At 32.7% G+C, this 17741-nt stretch overlaps 4 protein-coding genes and 1 long non-coding RNA gene across 6 annotated transcripts; 2 read left to right on the plus strand and 3 right to left on the minus strand.

Moving 5' to 3' along the window:
• Positions 1 to 2518: 2518 nt before the first annotated feature.
• On the minus strand, positions 2519 to 4987 carry LOC9302764 (thioredoxin-like protein AAED1, chloroplastic). The gene is made up of 7 exons (XM_021029501.1): positions 4596 to 4987; positions 4459 to 4505; positions 4259 to 4373; positions 3360 to 3404; positions 3209 to 3268; positions 3029 to 3124; positions 2519 to 2931 (listed from the first exon to the last, which is right to left on the minus strand). Exons 1-7 carry the CDS (start codon positions 4932 to 4934, stop codon positions 2812 to 2814), a joined length of 822 nt encoding a protein of 273 aa, XP_020885160.1. The 5' UTR covers positions 4935 to 4987; the 3' UTR covers positions 2519 to 2811.
• Positions 4988 to 5067: 80 nt separating this feature from the next.
• On the plus strand, positions 5068 to 6623 carry LOC9302765 (F-box protein At5g65850). Its single transcript, XM_002864936.2, has one exon. The coding sequence runs from the start codon at positions 5199 to 5201 to the stop codon at positions 6483 to 6485; it is 1287 nt and encodes a 428-aa protein (XP_002864982.2). The 5' UTR covers positions 5068 to 5198; the 3' UTR covers positions 6486 to 6623.
• A 453-nt stretch (positions 6624 to 7076) lies between these two features.
• LOC9301058 (protein arginine N-methyltransferase 2) lies at positions 7077 to 8817 on the minus strand. Its single transcript, XM_021029498.1, is given in 3 exon segments — positions 7077 to 7480; positions 7482 to 8227; positions 8612 to 8817. Coding segments are annotated over 2 exon segments (981 nt in total). The 5' UTR covers positions 8226 to 8227; positions 8612 to 8817; the 3' UTR covers positions 7077 to 7243.
• A 2775-nt stretch (positions 8818 to 11592) lies between these two features.
• Positions 11593 to 12147, minus strand: LOC9302766 (basic leucine zipper 4). Its single transcript, XM_002866648.2, has one exon. The coding sequence runs from the start codon at positions 12145 to 12147 to the stop codon at positions 11593 to 11595; it is 555 nt and encodes a 184-aa protein (XP_002866694.1).
• A 2637-nt stretch (positions 12148 to 14784) lies between these two features.
• Positions 14785 to 17143, plus strand: LOC110225085. 2 transcript variants are annotated; one of them, XR_002329495.1, is made up of 5 exons: positions 14785 to 15283; positions 15437 to 15499; positions 15908 to 15992; positions 16283 to 16390; positions 17004 to 17143. It is a non-coding gene; the product is annotated as an uncharacterized LOC110225085 (long non-coding RNA). The 2 variants fall into 2 exon arrangements; XR_002329494.1 differs by lacking the exon at positions 15908 to 15992 and having other exon boundaries at positions 14787 to 15283.
• Positions 17144 to 17741: the final 598 nt, after the last annotated feature.

Here is a 17741-nt window from a genome sequence, read left to right on the forward strand (position 1 = left end):
TCTTGCTAATCATGGTAGCAAGTAAATTTGTGCCAAAAATAAAACTATATTGGAAACTAATCGCAACAATCATTCTACATAAATGGCATATTCTTTACAACATTACTAAATCGCATTTACTGCATTATTCGTTTCCAATTATGATTACAAATCTTTGATTAATTTAATGGTATTAAACTCATATCTACATATACATTTTTACAGGTTTTTTTTGCTTTTAATCATTTGGATCCGGGTTTTACCCGGTTTAAACCTATTCGGATCTAGAATAAGAGATTTAAGGAATATTGTAATAAAAACGACATTTAAGACTAAATTAAACATACAATTCGTTTTAATCTTATTTCCTTAACTACTTCCCACATTAATTGGTTCTATTCCTTTTTATCAATAGTAGCATTAAAGATTTTCCGTTTACGAATCTTGCAAAAATCTCTGCTTAGTCCACGATTAGTTTCTAAAATAAAATCTCCGAGATATTTGATAGCATTTAATTAATACCAAATTATCATTTAATTCTACATATCTCTAACCAAAAAAACGTCATTAATATAGATAATTACACATATATTTATGTTTCTTATTCCTTAACTTCTTCCCATATTAATAGGCTATATTACTCTTTATCTCGAGATGATTTTCGAATATTTATGCCATCTTAACTAATTACATCCATACCATATATCATCTATATTCTCTTTATATTATGCAATAAAATATTTTTAAAACATAATTATGGCTAATTAAATTCTTTCCATTATATGGTTCTCTTCTCTAATTGAATCCATAATTCCCGCCCAAGAAAATCTCAACGATGATACCATAATTATATACTCTTCGATATTTTTCTTAACATTTGATTTTAAGAAACAAAGTTATGACTCTAATTATTTTTTTAATTCGGTTTAATGTGATTTCCTAAACTAATTACCACATTAATCGGCTATATTCCTTTTAAATGGTTGCTTAGCTTTTTTTTAAGATTCTCTGCAAAACCAAATCATTTACAATCTTTTTCAAATAAATTTTGTTATATAACGATTTCCTAATCATTCTTTAAACATATCCTAAACTTTCGTTGTATATAATATCTTTGATTTTCTACTTTCTCTCCCAGATATTATCAAACTACCTTAACAATAAACTTAGATGCTTACCTACCCTATAAATACCACACTTTTACTCGACTAGAAGACTCATCAAACAAATACCTCTTCTTACCCATTCCAATCTTTATTTGTTATATGAACTTTCATTTTTCTGATTCATGAATTTAATAAATATTTGATGTCTTGCGCAGATAATCCTATACAAGATGAGCAACCCATTGATGATTGCCATTATCAAGAGTATATGCTTTAAATTTACGTCAGATTTTTTCATATGGTTAGTTTTTTTTATTCACCCTATTTTTTCTAGGTAAATCTTCATGTTTAATGATAATCTTTATATATATATAAGATAACTACAGTTTGATAGCATTGATTTTTAAAAAACTTAAAAGAAAAAATAAAAAACGAAAATACAAACTATAAAAAAGTCTAACTTTATTAAACGTTTTAATTATTTATAATATTATAACTTTTATGAAGTTTCAAATATTATAAATATTTGAATTTTATAAGAATTTATAAGTAGTTTAAACATTATAAATATTTATAAAAGATATTAATACGAGACGGTATACTACGGGTGAAATCCTAGATATAACAATCAAAATACAATTATGAAGTTTGGGTCGTATTAAAACTTTTATGAAGTTTCAAATATTAGAAATATTTGAACTTTATAAAAAAAAATTACAAAAATGATGTTTAATTTCACGGGACGGGGTTATATAGTGGGACGGATTTAGATCGATATTAATACGGGATGGTATATTACAGGTGAAATCCTAGAATTAGCGATCAAAATACAATTATACAATCTTAAACACTAAATAAAACAAATACAACTTAAATTTTGATTTTTTTGTTATAAAATATTGACATGCGGTTTACCATATATCTATAGATCATTCTAAAAAAATTATTTGTCCATTTGGGATTAAAAATTGATTTAATTACGAAATTTTGTATTATACGATACAAATACAATACAATAGTCATTTTCAAGATTTGCGTTTTTATCGTTTTCAGCCTTTAAAATAGTTTATATGGAATAGACCAAGATGTTTATGCTTAGTCATGTCACACCGCATTCGTAATTTTCTTATAATTGCTTGACTACATTAGGAGTTTAGGACATAAGGTATTGAATTCAGTATTATTATAATCGTATGATTCGTAGCGTCATGATATTATTCATTCCTTCTTCTTCTTTCTTTCTCCAACATAAATAGTTAAATACTACTATTAGAAAGAAGATTCATATCACAAATGTCTAAGACGTACTTAGAGATATGTTTGAAATCAACTTTATAAAGTATTATAAACATGTGGTGTGATATATCCACAAGTTATTTCAAGGGGTAGTGCAGAGTTCAAATAAATACAAACATTTTTTAATTTCTATGCACTAGTGAGAACGACAAATTTTATTCTAATAACAAACCAAACACTTGTCTTGTCTTGTCTTACATTAGAAAAGACTTGTGTGGTTTCAATGAATTGTCGACATCTTAGCAAATCTAAATGAGCTTATCCAGCGAGTAATCTATATGAGAGAGATTGGACTTGGACATATGTTGCTCTTACTTCTGAGTGTTGATACTTTATCCAAAACTTAAGAAACATAGACACTATTTCATAGCTACAAATATACAGTGATTTTAAGTATCAAGACAAACCAGAGACTTTGATCCAATATGTTTCAAGCAACAGTGGCTTTGCAGCAGACATTGATGACATCATCGAGAGATGGATGATCTCCAGTGCCTTCGTCTTTTCGACCGTACAACAGTTTCTTGCCTCTGAACACAAACGTACCTCCCTGGGAAGATGACAGAACAAAGGATCAAACCAAAAATAAAAGCAGATAAATCTTTGTCTTGTGAAGAACTACAAAAAAAGAAAAAGAAAAAAAGAACCTGTTGCAACACACTGCTTCTGTCTTCAGGAGTGGCTTCTATGGTGTAATTCTTTGTAGCTTCTCGAATCTCGTTAAATCTTGAGAAGACCTTGGTCTGCAGTAATGAAAGTTCTATCATGTTTCGATGTGAAAATAGTATATACAACTAAACGGTACAAATGTTTGAGGCGGTTCATACGCTAGCTGGATTGAAGAAAGTCCGGCCTAAACCATAGTATAAACCAAGAACATCATATGCCTGCATATTTACGAATAGCCCTCTCAAAACTTCAATCACCATTTCAACATAAAATATATATTTATAATAAGGTATGTTTGTTTTGTGTTACCTTGCGTTCAGGATCCGCATAAAGACATTCCATGGGAAAAGGTAACTAAAACATGGAAACAATCTAGACTCAGTATCTCGGTTAAACAATAAAGCATGTGGTGTTGAGTCTTTCGAATCTACGCAGTTTCCTTTTATTTCTCTGTCACCTTTCTAGATTTTGGGATTTACTACAGGAAAAGCTCCCATAATACAAGGACTTCTCTGGGAAGTTTCGAACTTACTATTTTGGTTTATGCTATGCTTTTTGGTATTTCTGATCCTATGCTATGAGCCTCCAAAAGTACACTATATAAAGCCATGAGAATGCGCTTGAATGCAGGATGAAATCAAGCTAAATCCTCCCTATATCTCTCGATCTCTCACCCTCTTCCCATGTTCGTGTTGCAGATTTTGCAAAGACCAAGCAATGAACAATTACTTCGACTAAATTGTATCACTAAAGAGCTTGAGAACAATCTCACACAACTCAGCCCAATCTTAGCCTGATTTTTTAATTAACAATGACACCAAACAAACTCAAAAAGCCCATAACCATTAGTGATACAACTAACTAATGTTTGGTCTTTGTACATGCAATGTGAAAGTGAGATAGACTGAGAGATATGGAGAAGACTCGGTTTGATCTCATCCTCGACTCATGGCTAGAAAACATAGTACTACTATCATCATAGAGGAAAACCACTAGAGCATAGCATAAAAATCAAAAGCAAGTTCTTCTCATGAAAAGTTCAAAAGGTTTTTCCAGAAAAGAGACATAGTTGTTTCCTGGGAACTTCTTATCGTGAGAGTTCAAGGAAACAACCCAATGAACAAGCCAGCATAACGTACATCCCAAGAAAACATATCCATGAACTTAGTAAGATGGTATATATATCGAAGAAAATGGAGAAAGATTACCCGAGTTGCAAGTATACGAGCCTTATCAGGAGTTCCAACACCAACAGCTATCAATTTAACACCAGCAGCATCAAATCTTGGTTTAGCCTCTTTCAAAGCAGTAGCAAGTTCCCAACTTTCATATACAAGAACCAATTCATTAGTGTTGCAACAATACTTAACTTTAGAAAATTTCCCCAAGTGTTTTGAATCAAATTTACCAGCAAACGCATCCGAAATGCCTCAAAAGTACAACGGCAGCAATTCCCTGTGTACAAAAAAAAAAAAAAAAACACAAATCAAACGCAAAAATCCGAAAGAATCAAAAGAAGTCTTCTTCATAAGCATTGTAACATACATCTTTCTGATCCCAGAGATCACTGAATTGCACGCGTTGCCCTGAAGCAGTAAAGATGGAGACATCTCCGAGAATCTCCCCGATATCTTCTCTGTAATCAGTGATGGACTCAGTGGCAGCTCTCGCGGAAACCATACGGGGTCTACTAATCGGTGAAACGGAACTGTAACTGGATTTTAATTTGGTGAAAGGGACCGAAGCAATCGAGGATGAGAAATTCGATGGTAATTGAGACAGGGGTTTCGAGCACATAGGAGAAATCGTGGAACAAATGAGTGGCAATGAGCTTGAAGATCGTAGAGAGAGAATCGCCATTGGTGAGTCAGAAACCAAAATCATAAACTCAATTCAGACGAGAGTAAAATAAAAAATTAGATCAGCTAGAAATTAAAACACGTGGCGAATAAAGGACCGAGAACTTATCCGACGTCGTTTAGTATTAAGCCCATCTTTATTTTGAAAGCCCAATTCAAATCCAAGTCCATTAAAACAAAATTACGAAATTGCTGCATTCGATTTTCTCATTTTCCCCCAAATTGATTCGTCTTCCACAAGATCTCTCTGTCCCTAGGGTTTTAACTTTTAACCGTCGGTGTATCCGCCATGAGAACACGCCGGAGAAATGTTTCGATATTTTCATTTTCCCCCAAATCTGTTCGTCTTCTACAAGAACACTCTGTCTCTAGGGTATTAACCGTCGGTGTATCCGCCATGAGAAGACGGCGGAGAAATGTTTCGAAGGACCGTCTTACCATCAGCACCCGACGCAGTAGGAGGAAGAAGACCTCACCGAATGGAATAGAAAACTCAGTCCAGATCCCAGTTGATCTCATTATCGAGATACTCTTGAGATTGCAGGCGAAATCTATAGCTACATGTCGTTGCGTGTCGAAGCTTTGGGGCTCCGTGATTTGCCGACAAGATTTCACGGAGTTGTTCTTGACCAGATCTTTGCATCGACCGCAACTCTTGTTCTGCTGCAAAAAAAATGGTAACTTGTTCTTCTTCTCGTCACCTCAGCTTCAAAATCCATATGAGAACTCTTCCGCCATTTCTCTTATGAATTTCTCCCTAAGTTCTAAAATTTCTCGTCCTGTCAATGGCTTGATCTGTTTTAAACGTAAGGAAACGAACGAAACAGGGACAGTGATATGTAATCCTAGTACTGGACATACCTTAAACTTACCTAAACCAGCGACGAGTATTGGGGCGATGAGCTTTCTCGTGTATGAACCGGTTGAGAAACAGTTCAAGGTATTGTTGTCATATGAAAGTGAGGAGCATCAAGTTCTGACACTAGGAACTGGAGAACTGTCATGGAGAATGATTGAATGTTCCATACCTCATATTCCTGGATTGTCTGAGATATGCATCAATGGTGTTTTGTATTATCCAGCGATCGATTTGTCTTCAGGGGATTACATTATCGTTTGCTTCGATGCTAGGCCCGAGAAGTTTAGATTTATTACTGTCATGGAAGATTTCATTAAAGCAGCGCATGATGGAATTCTTATTAACTACAATGGTAAATTAGCTTCACTTGTTTCTGAAAGGGATTGCTTTGTTGATGGACGTAGTAAAACTATTGAGTTGTGGGTTCTACAAGATGCTGAAAAGCAGGAATGGTCGAAGCTTATATACGTGTTGCCCGCTTGGTGGCAGGATATGGTTGGAACCCTCGATTTACGCTTTGTTGGAGTGACTCGTACAAACGAAATTATGTTGTCGCCGTGCTATCAAACAGTGCCTTTCGACGTCTTCTACTTCAATATTGAGAAAAAGACGATGATAAGTGTTGAAATACAAGGAATGGAAGCGTTTCAGGGTCACTTAGTCTTCACCTATTTAGACCATGTAGAAAACGTGAAGCTTCTGCAAAACATTTTTTAATTATCTATGTAACAGAATTAGTCTGGCTCTTGGTTTTTATATATCACATGACTATGGGATCTTATGTTATGTACTTACTATGGGTCTGTCCTTATCTTATTTCAATGAGTATTTTCACAGTCATGGGATCTTATGTTATGTACTACTGTCCACCTTATTTTCACTAACAAATAACAGTGGAAAAGTAACGCAACTCTTCTCCACCCATATTTATTGCCGTCGTCTACAATGACTCTCTCTAGAGTTTCCATTTTAACCGCGGTGTATCTGCCATGAAAACACGGCACAGAAACGTCTCCCAGTTGATCTCATTATCGAGATACTCTCGAGATTGCCATCTAAATCTATAGCGAGATGTCATTGCTTGTCGAAGCTTTGGGCCTCCACACTCCGACAAATGAAATTGTGTTGTCCCCGTTCAATCAAACGGTGCCTTTCAATGTGGGGAGAACTATGTCTTCACCTATTTAGAGCGTGTAGAAAACCTGAAGCTTCTGCGCAACATGTTTTTATTAGGACTTTTTATATGATCTTTGTAACAGAGCTAGTTTGGCTTTTGGATCCCATCACATGACTATGAGATCTTATTACTGTTAGCATTTGGTTGTCAATAAATACAGGTTCAAAGTTCAAAGATATGTCTGAGATCTTGTAGATTCTACTTCGATTCAGTGACACTAATTTGAACAAAATTCTAATTTTTATGAGAACAAAAAAAATTACAACATCACAAGATTGCTGAATTTCATAAAACTTCTTCAGTCACTGAACTGGCAAACAGGGAGATAATAAGTATCAAGCTGCCAATACTTTTGCTTGACACCTTCCCAAACTTCATCCCCAAGACAATCCTTAACCGGCAATGGAATCAACTGAGTGCTAAACCCTAAATTCTCAATCTCCAAAGTCACCAAATTGCAATACACAACATGAAAAAACGCATTGCTCCCACAAAACCCATTGAAATACGAATAAATCCCATCAGGCTTCAACAGCCCTCGGAAGATGCTGATGAAACTCTCTCAAATCTTCATAATACTCACCATAAGTGTCAAAGAAGATCCCATCAAACGAATCATCATCAAGCTTATCAAGAACATCTTGCCATCTTCCAAAAACAATCTCCACATTCTCTTTCTCTCCCCAACCAGATTCAATCATACACTTATAAACTTCAGGATGAGCTTCAATGATCGTGTGTTTACTAGGATTGTATCGTTGAATCGCTGTATCGACAAGTCCCATACCGAATCCAACGTTTAGAATGTGACCACCACTGATACAAATAGCTTTAGCGTGAGCTTCCATTAATGGTTTTTCCCAAGCCATCATCACACCTTTGCTTTCGCTATCCATTAACTTGTCTTCACTGAAACTAACTCGATCTTGAAGATATTCTTGATTAGAGTACTCGTTCTTGGTTTGGTTTCTCGCGATTGTTCCTAAGATTAGCTCTGATTGGATTCCGGTTTTGAGAAGTAGATCGAAGGTTTCTTGGTGTCCTGCTTCCATGGCGAAATCTCCTGCTGAGAGATTTGATGGAGTTAATGCGTTCCATGGAGCTCCGGATTCGAGTAAGGCCGTTACTATCTCAGCGTTTCCGATTTTAGCGGCGTGCATTAACGGCGTTAGACCGTCCTTGTCAAAGTGAGTAAGGTCGGCGCCGGAGTTTATTAAAGTTTGAACCTTTTTCAAGTCGCCTGATTTAGCAGCTAAACATAACTGATCTGCTTCTTCCATGGCTGATGAAAATGAAGCAAAACTCTAATTAGAAATTGAAAAATAAAAACGAATTCAAGCATAAATTGAGATCTATGATAATCAAATCATAAATGAGAAAAAGCATTACAGAAAAAAAAAATCACAAAGATTTTTAGGCTCAGACACGCATAAAAACAAGCATCATGAAAGATTACAAGAGTGAATTGGTCCCTCGAGTAAGTTTCAGCATCGAGAAATGTTTTTTGTCATCACCGCCTCTAAAAAATTTAAAACTTTGAAATCAATAGATAACAGTAAATTAGTATAGAAATTTGAAGAAATATGAGGAAGAAGAAACGAAATTAATATTTCAAATTAGAATTAACAAAATAATGGAACATGAGATAATAGGAGGCAGGCTTTACCTGAGTTGCAGAGTGAGACGAGAGTGGTGGAGACGAATATGAGAAGGATGGTGTGTCTCTTGGGTAAATTTATACATGTGTCGGTGGATTTAAGGTTAGGGTTTATTTGGGCTTTTATGGGCTTTTATTTAATATAAGTTGGTTCTTATATGGGCCTATTATCTAGAAACCTTATTAGTTAACATTGCCCCAATATGGACTCATCATCTTTTTCTTGTTCTTTCTGTCTACCACTAGATAAAGCTCCAATTCGTTTCTTTTTTGTAGTTTGGAGATTGAAATGTTCTTCACTTTGTTTATAGATAAACTTGGCTGAAACATCTTATAAACAAGGCAATCAAGTGAATCATGTCTTGGTCTTAATTTGGACAAGTAAACGATCAAGTGAAATAGTGAATACTGATTGAATAGTCTTGTTCTTATTTATAAGTCCATTGCAAGAAAAAAAATATTTCGTTACAGGTTATTCATATGATAGGTCAAACTGTCGTGTACAGTCTCTTTTCTCTTCGTAAGTTCATCAAAACGTCAACTTATTTATTTCCCACGATTTGCCTTGTTCTGCTTACAAGCACATTTTAATTTCCCATCGGGGTATAACTTATCCAACATTTTTTTTTAATATATAATTAACAATAAAGTTATTAATACAATTCAAACTCTTCGGATGTTCAATTACAAAATTAATTTGATGAAATTACAAGTTGTTTAATTAATCCAGACTCCCTTTATTGGTTCAGGGAACAAACAAACTTAGTGAATGATAAAGAGATTTGGAAACAAAAATAGTTGATTGAGAAGAGAGCTCATATTCTATGGGTGTATATGAGTCTATCATGCCCAGTAATAGAGCAGATCAGAATTTTAATCTTGTTTTTTATAATCATCGCTCTCTTCTCCGATCAAAGTTTGGCAAATAAAATCACATAAATCAAGAAAGAAAATAAAAAACGGAAATAATAACTAAATGAAAGAAAAGAATAAAAGGAGGCGTAGCTTTTTAATTTGTAAGTTGCAAGGTAGAGAAGAAGTGTTTAGTGGCTATATATATATATACCCGACGGTGACTCTAGTCGTCTAGAGCTAGGGTTTCATTGGACTTTTATGGGCTTATCACTACATAAATGGGCCTGTATTTGTGGACCTTTATTAGTTCACCAGAACTGAAATGAAACTGTGGAAGGCTCTCTCGCTAGTTTTTTCTTGATTTTTCTCCCAAACACTAGAATTAAGAGACACTTTGATTGGCTGGATGGACGATATTGCAACCCAAAATGTGGAAGATTCGTTTCAAAAGAAAATAAAAAGAGAGATATATAGATTTGTTGTTGAAAGTTAACTTTTGCTTTTCTTTCTTAACGAATTTAATTAAGACATCTTATTAGAACCTTTTGGACTTTCTTACAACTTATCATTTACCAAAGATTTGTCTTTATTTGATCCATTTTAAGTAATTCTTATTGTTATATGTAATCAACCTACAAACTATTACTCCATTAAATCGATACTAAAGATCGAACATATGGAAGTGATGCTGTGAGACTACGGTTTACTCTTTTTTTCTCAGCATATCATCTATTAGTTATCTTTAATCTCTCAAATAAATGCTTGTTAACAATTATTTACGACGGTAATTTTTTATCTACTGAAGCCATTGTGCCTTTTGTCAACTTTTTACGTCGAACTTTCATGCTCAAAGATCATGTTGATGTGATAACGTTACTTACGCTAGCTGAAGTGTAATGATTCCAAAAGGAGGATTAATTTAACAAATGGTCTATGTGCGCCTAATCAAGACATGAAAACGTGACTAGTAGACCGATGAAGTCTTCCAACCATATATCGCTGTCTTTGATCTCCTAACTTTGTAAGAAAACAAATCCACATATTAAAAAACTTGTATACATTGCACATTAATAAAGCATGTGAATCGCTATGGCTAGTAAAAATGAAACATATGCACTCACAACTTTAGTAAAGCTAATAGGATAGGGATGACGACGTTGTCTCAACCTATTTTACTTATATGTGACTTTCCAAAAGTAAAGTAAATTTGATTATGTGATAAAAATTAGAAAACTTAATTAAACATTTGAAATCAATCTTCAGAGGTGTATTTGAACCAAACTGATCCACGAATTCTGATTTTTATATAAAGCTGAGGCGAATTAAGTGACAAGTGATTATCTTATCGATATGATAACCCGTCTACAAAATAAAATAAATAAAAAGAGAAAGATTTGTATAACAAAATATTATGATTTCCTCATAAAACTATAGCGTATGATCAGTAAAATTATTGCTTCTCGGAATTTGTTTACAAAAGAAGTAGAAAAGACTCCTAGTACTTTATCAAAAAAAAAAAAAAAAAAAAAAAAGACTCCTAGTATCTCATGATACGTCTTGGTCTAAAACGATGCATATTATGTTTTTAAATCTTAAATTACGTGATTTCTTATATTATCGATGGATTCTGTAGGACCGTTACAACGGTACTATTAATCATTGTTCTAAAAATCCCCGCCTAGACCCGATTACTCCCCGCTTAATCGCTAGGCTCACCCTGTCCGCCTCGATTAATGACTAATCCCTTAAAGAAATCAGTCACCCGATTACTCTCCGCCTAATCCAATTATTCCCCGCCTAATCCGATTATTCCCCGCCTAATCTTACATACCCCGATTATTTTTAGATTGCCAGTATAAAAAAACTTTTTATTTTTGTTATTCAATCATTTGAATTGGGAGTTTGTAATGTTTTACAATAATTTATGTTCATATTTTAATAAAAATCATAAATATTTGTCTCAAAAATACATTTTTATGTGTTTACTGCAATTTTAAAAATAATATTGGATTAATATGTTTTAAAAATATTAAAATAACCCTAAAACTAATCCCCGATTAATCCCCGATTTTAATCCGATTTTCCGATTAATCGCTAGGCCCATGCCGAACGCCCGACTAGCGCCTAGCGATTTTTCAAACAAGGCTATTAATACATGACCACGTAGCACACGTTGAGCTCTGTTGGATTTGGCGCATGACCAAAGCTTGTCGTAAGTTCAACAGTTTCTCGTGGAGAACACGGAGCCCCAACCGTAAACTATCATTTTCCATCTGTTCACGTTGACAATGATACAAAACGTGTCGGAGCCGGTTCTCTAGTTCCCGGTTCTCGATCTTGAGCTTGTTAAGTTCGATTCTCACGTCTTCTAGGTGTTTTTGTTTCTTGATCCTCGACCGCTGAGCTGATTTCCGGTTTGATAATTTACGTTTCTTTCGCCGCTCATCGACATCGTTCGAGCCGGTACAGTCCAAGGGTTTATCTTTCAAACCGGGATTGGAATAACTTTGGTTTTGAATTTGACTTGGGTTTGTTTTTTCCAAACCGGGATTCATTTCCATGGGACTAACCGGTGAATCGAAGAAGGAGAATAGATCGGATGCGTCCCATGGGGTGAATCCAGTTTCCAAAGCCGGTACATGATTGGCAAAAACCGGCTCAGATGAAAAAACCGGAGAAATTGTAGACATAGTAATGCTTCTCAAAATATAAACCGAAAGAGAACTTAATTATCTCAAAACGTAGACGTAAGAGAGAGTAGAAGGGGAAAAGGGGAGAATTGCATTGTAGGAGGTTCATATTTATGGACGGGCTCTTGGGCCTATACATGAAGGTTAGTTTCGTCATTATCTTATGAAAGTCTTGTATTCATTGTTTCAGAAAATAAAATTAAAGTAAGCGACGGTATATGGACACGTGTCATTACGGGATTAGACGTAGCTAAAAAGGTAAGTCGAGGAGGGTGTTTCTGGCTCATTACGCATGTGTAACTTTTTATTCCGCATATTCAGTTCCAAAATACTTATATAAGTCGCAAATATCTGATCATACTAGGATATCACCACGGGTTAATTATTTGATTTTTTAATCATTTTGTAAATTGATGAATTTGTTGTGTATAATATAATTTGTTGGTATACCGCGGATCACATGCGTTGTAACTATAAAATTGAAAATTTTAAGTTGTATTTGTTTAGTTTAGTGTTTAAGATTGTATAATTGTATTTTGATTTGTTAATTCTAGGATTTTTACACGTGGTATATTGTCCGTATTAATATCGACCCAAACCCGTCTCACTATATATTCCCGTCTTGTGAAATTAAACATCATTTTGTTATTTTTTTAATAACACTTTTATTTAAAAGACATATAATTCGAGTCAATTTAAAAGTTTGCTTTCAAATGGTTTCCATAATATATATATATATATATATATATATATATATATATATATATATATATATATTTTTAAATTAGTGTGTGTTTTTGGACCAACCCGTAAAAACAATTTATAATTTTATCTTAAAATACTAAATAATTGTATTTTGATTTGTTAATTTTAGGATTTCACCCGTGGTATACGGTCCCGCTTTGGATAATTGTAGAAATTAAGGAAAGATCTAAATGATTCAATTCCGGGTCAGAAAAAAAACGACCTAATTAAATGCGCAAATTTGTTCTTCAAAAATGTTTATATATATTACACACATACTTTTTTTCTTCATTGATTAAGTAATATATGTCCGTTTCAAAAAATTTGAATCATAGCATATGCAGGAAAAAATCTAAGGTTTTATTAACTACATATATTTTATAATAATTCAAATAATATAAATATAAGATCAAATAAAAGTGAAATGAGAATCATATATTTATGTATAAATTAGGTAGAGAGGTTTTAGGAAATTAGCTCAAATTTGTTATATTAGCATTAAATCATCATATTTGATTTCCTTATCTATAAAAATCATAAATAATATACCATAAATAAAGAGTTTAGATATAATAAGTAATTGAGAAAATATTTTATTAATTAATTTCGTTTTTAAACTAGGATATGACCCGCGGTACACCGCGGGTTAATTTTTTTTTATTTATGCTTAGTTTTTAGAAACTGATGAATTTTTTGTGTATAGTATTTCTTGTTGTTGTTGTTTTTGTTTTTGTTGATTATAAAAAGATGATTAATCGCGGCCGAGTCCGTGCCGTAAGGGTTCGGTCTCTAGTCTGGACCATTTCGGTGGGGCCAGGACACTCGGTTATCGAAAAAAAAAAAAAGATAATTAATAATCTACGGTTTGTAGTTAGTCGTAAATTTCCGAGATTATGTAGTCTAATGTTATTTTGTCTTTTATCTTGTTTTCTTGAATTACTTTTTGTTATAAACTTATGATATTTTTTGTTATATAGATTTTTGGTATACCACTGGGTATGTATGTATATATATATATATATATATATATTGTTATTGTTGTATTAATTTTTTTTTTAATGTTTTATTGGTATAGACTTATGTTTGATTTTAGGTACACAGCAGGTAAATTTTATTTATAACTAAAAATATAAAATTTAAGTTATATTTGTTTTGTTAATATTATTTATTTTGTTTAATGTTTAAGATTGTATAAATGTATTTTGATTATTATTTTTAGAATTTCACCCGTGGTATACCGTTCCGTATTAATATTGCCACAACCCGTCTTACCAATCACCATATAACCCATCACGTGAAATTAAACATCATTTTGTTATTTTTTTTTAATAATACATTTATTTAAAAAACATATCATTCGAATAAAATTAAATTTTTTTATTTTAAATGGTTCACACAATCATATAACAGTTTGATTCAAAATATAATAATGTATTTCATGAAATAAATAATTTATTTTACTCGAAATAAATAATTAGGCTAGATATAATAAATATTTATAATATGTTTAAAAATATATATTTATTTGATCCACTTCATCTTTAGATTAGTGATATATATTTAAAATAATGAAAAGAACCCGTTTAAAAAAATATTACTCCCTCCGTATTTGAATAAATGTCGTTCTAGCCTTTTTCCTGTGTTTTTAATTAGTTGTCATTTTAACAATTTTTGCATAAAATTTCCTAAATTACCCCCAATTAATTGATCATAATTAATCAGTCTAAATTACCAAAACTACAGATACCAAAAATATAATTGTAAATAATCGTTTCTCATAAGGTTAGTTTTGTAATTCTGTGCCCTTTCTTAATTCACCCAAAAACAGTTGAAACGACATTTTTTCAAATACAGAGGGAGTATATTATACCAAAACTAATATAATGTAAAATATTTTAGTCTACTACATTTTTGTTGGGATAAAAGATATTCTACTAAAAGCATGAGAATTAAAATGTTACATGGCCCAATGGCTACGTAGTCCAATACACTTCGAAGGAGAGCCAATTTTGAATCAGAAAAAGCCCAATGGTGGCTAGAAAGAAGAGATGGCCCAAGAAGGAGAGTAATCATGTACGGATTCCTCGAGGCTGAGATGATGAATCGATTGAACAGAGAAGAAGATTCGATAATGGAGGTTGAAGGAGGACAAACAGAGAACCATGTCTGAAGCATTTCAGAAGCTCGATGGGGATTTGATTGGCGAAGTCTTGCTGTTCGATTTCAGACAGTTAGTTCAGCCTCCCGAATCAAAGCATCGACATATTTGAATCAATATGGAAGCGATTATTACAGAGAAGATCATCCTATATGCGGGAGGAGAGGTCGTTGCAACGACGGGATATATTTTCTCAGACTACCCGTCGTTGTTTCATTCAATTTGACTTTAATCGTAAGAGATCACATGCTTAGTTGAATCTTTGGTTTCTGATTTCTCAACCACTTCGTTCAATTTTTTTGTTCTAAGTCTCTCTGGTCGGACTTTTCTTTATAAGATGCTTCATAATCTCCTGTTCTAACAGGCGTTGTCTTTGTTCAATTTCAGGTTCTCAAAATCTCTGGCCAGTTGATTTAATAACTCTAATATAATTAGCACATGCAAGAAATGGTAATCTCTTTCTCTCGGATCCGTTTATGCATCTATCTTATAGTTATAGTTTTATAGGCCAATGCTTGATAACAATCAATCCAGTAGCTCTAAGTAAGTATTGTTATTTTTTTAAAGTAAACTAAATGATGTTCTTGTTGTCAAACACCCAACACTAATTATTTACCTTGGTTAGAATAAGGTTACGTTTGCCTAATCTTGTAAATTCTGGAATTTGTGGATCAAAGATACTTGAGAACAACCTTCCCCATTAGTAATATTGAATCTAAAACAAATAAAAACAGAACTCGCTAAATATATATGTAGAAATAAAAAAGATGAATAAGATTTTTGCTAGCTAATTATAGTACCTTATCATCAAGGAATTATAACTCGATTGCTTCATCTTGAACTCCCTTTTGCTTCCAGATTCTCAAGATTTTTACACGGATTTGCTTATCTTCATTGTGAAACATCAGTAAGATAAGCAAAATGAGAAGAGACAACAAAAAAGGTAACACAGATCATCATGATCCCATCAACAGCTTAACATGATTTAACAAATTATCATAGTTTGTAAAAGATAGATGCAACCTACCTGATTTTCTCGGTATTCCTCGTATGCAGATCAAGTTATCATAGTTTAAAAGAGTTGTCTTTGCTCCCTAAGACATATAACATATCAAGTTAGTTAATAAGAAAAAGGTTTAGAACCAAATTTCAGTACATGAAAACTGACTTCCTCATCAGTCTAGACCATATCAAGAGTCTCCCTTTTTGACAGTATATTATCCATGAATGCAGGATCTTAAACTTGGACGCACATGAAGCTTTGTAAAGTCTCAAATCTATGAGATTGGAGAATGAAGCAGCCATTGATTTCTGAAAAGTCTTCTTTTATTGTGTTAAAAGGTAAAATCTCTGCTGATGTGATAATTTTCTGTTATCGAAAACCTATTTATAGAGGTTATAGTCTCTTGGCCTTAGGTTTTATAAAAATTCGAAAATAGCTTTGTGATCAAGCCAGATTTGTTAGATATCATTAACTAACATTTACATAATAAGAAATCCGAAATAAATGTCAAGATATCTTCGAGAAATTAAGAATTGAATATAGCATGTTTAAAGAATATGCTTTAGTCATTTACTTAAAAATCAGTTGTTGATTAATGTCGATTTGATATGGTTCATTTTATTTAGGAAACAAATATTAATGGACTCAAAATCTTTACCATTTAAATAGGAAACAATTTAATTATAGAATATTGGTTTGTTTAAAAGATATATACGGCTGATATTTTCCTAAACTCAAACTAATAATTTCGTTTTTGATATTTATATAATTCTAGGAAACATTTTGTATATAAGATCAATTAGTTATACAGATTCTAGATGAAATCGTTTATCTCGCCTTTTAATAGGAAACATTTTGTATTTAGGATCAATTTCTTATAACTATATATATTCTATATATCTTTAAATCTTTCAAATATGAGAAACTTAATCATTTAAGCCTTGAATGTAGGTAGCAGCAAATATGGAAGCATTTGGTGAAAGATTTCGGGTAAAATGCTCAATTAAGGTAAGATCCGAGATTGATTTTTCCGGGTCAAAAACATTAAATTTCCGGGTCAAAATTAAACAAATTTTGACCCGATTTGGGTACCCCAAAAACTGCTGCAAAAATGTATAGTAGATTTTGCCAAAATTTAAGGAAAGATCCGATTGAGATTTCCGGGTCAAAATTGAATCAAAATCCGACCCGATTAGGATCCCTTAAAAGTGTTGCAAAAATGTATAGTAGATAATTTATTAACATTTTAACTTTGTAGTACACTGTTTAATCTTAACTCAGCTGACTATATACATTAGTGATTTATGAGTGCTCGAGATATAAATATATGAAAATGATGAATAATACCCATCTGCCAGTAATAATATCTTTTTTATGAGCGGATAAAACAAGTTTTGCTTTGGTTTGGATAACAGCTTTTTCATAGTGGAAAATAACATTTTTATTTTCTAGTTGATTGACAAATGTGCCAATAAAAACCTTGGATTTAAATTTAAAATTCTATACGGAAGATATCAGTATATTTTGTTATATTTTTTAAGCTGAAGTACCAATTCTTTATGTAATCATATTATGGGTATGAATCTTATGATCTGTTAACACAAAAATATTGATGGACTAGGAAGAGTTTCATTTCACAATTTTTTTTTTCAAACATTACCTATGGATATGTTGATGTCTGCATGGATT

This window comes from Arabidopsis lyrata (assembly GCF_000004255.2).
Source record: "Arabidopsis lyrata subsp. lyrata unplaced genomic scaffold ARALYscaffold_8, whole genome shotgun sequence".
In the NCBI taxonomy this organism is placed as follows: domain Eukaryota; kingdom Viridiplantae; phylum Streptophyta; class Magnoliopsida; order Brassicales; family Brassicaceae; genus Arabidopsis; species Arabidopsis lyrata.

Excerpts from the sequence above, each read along its gene's own strand:
- LOC9302764 (XM_021029501.1), bottom strand. The coding sequence starts at position 4,934 with ATGATTTTGGTTTCTGACTCACCAATGGCGATTCTCTCTCTACGATCT. Across the intron at positions 4,506-4,595 it reads ATCTCTGGGATCAGAAAGAT|GGAATTGCTGCCGTTGTACT; the intron begins GTATGTTACAAT and ends TTTTGTACACAG. Across the intron at positions 4,374-4,458 it reads CATTTCGGATGCGTTTGCTG|TTGGGAACTTGCTACTGCTT; the intron begins GTAAATTTGATT and ends TGTATATGAAAG.
- LOC9302765 (XM_002864936.2), top strand. The coding sequence starts at position 5,199 with ATGAGAACACGCCGGAGAAATGTTTCGATATTTTCATTTTCCCCCAAA.
- LOC9302766 (XM_002866648.2), bottom strand. The coding sequence starts at position 12,147 with ATGTCTACAATTTCTCCGGTTTTTTCATCTGAGCCGGTTTTTGCCAAT.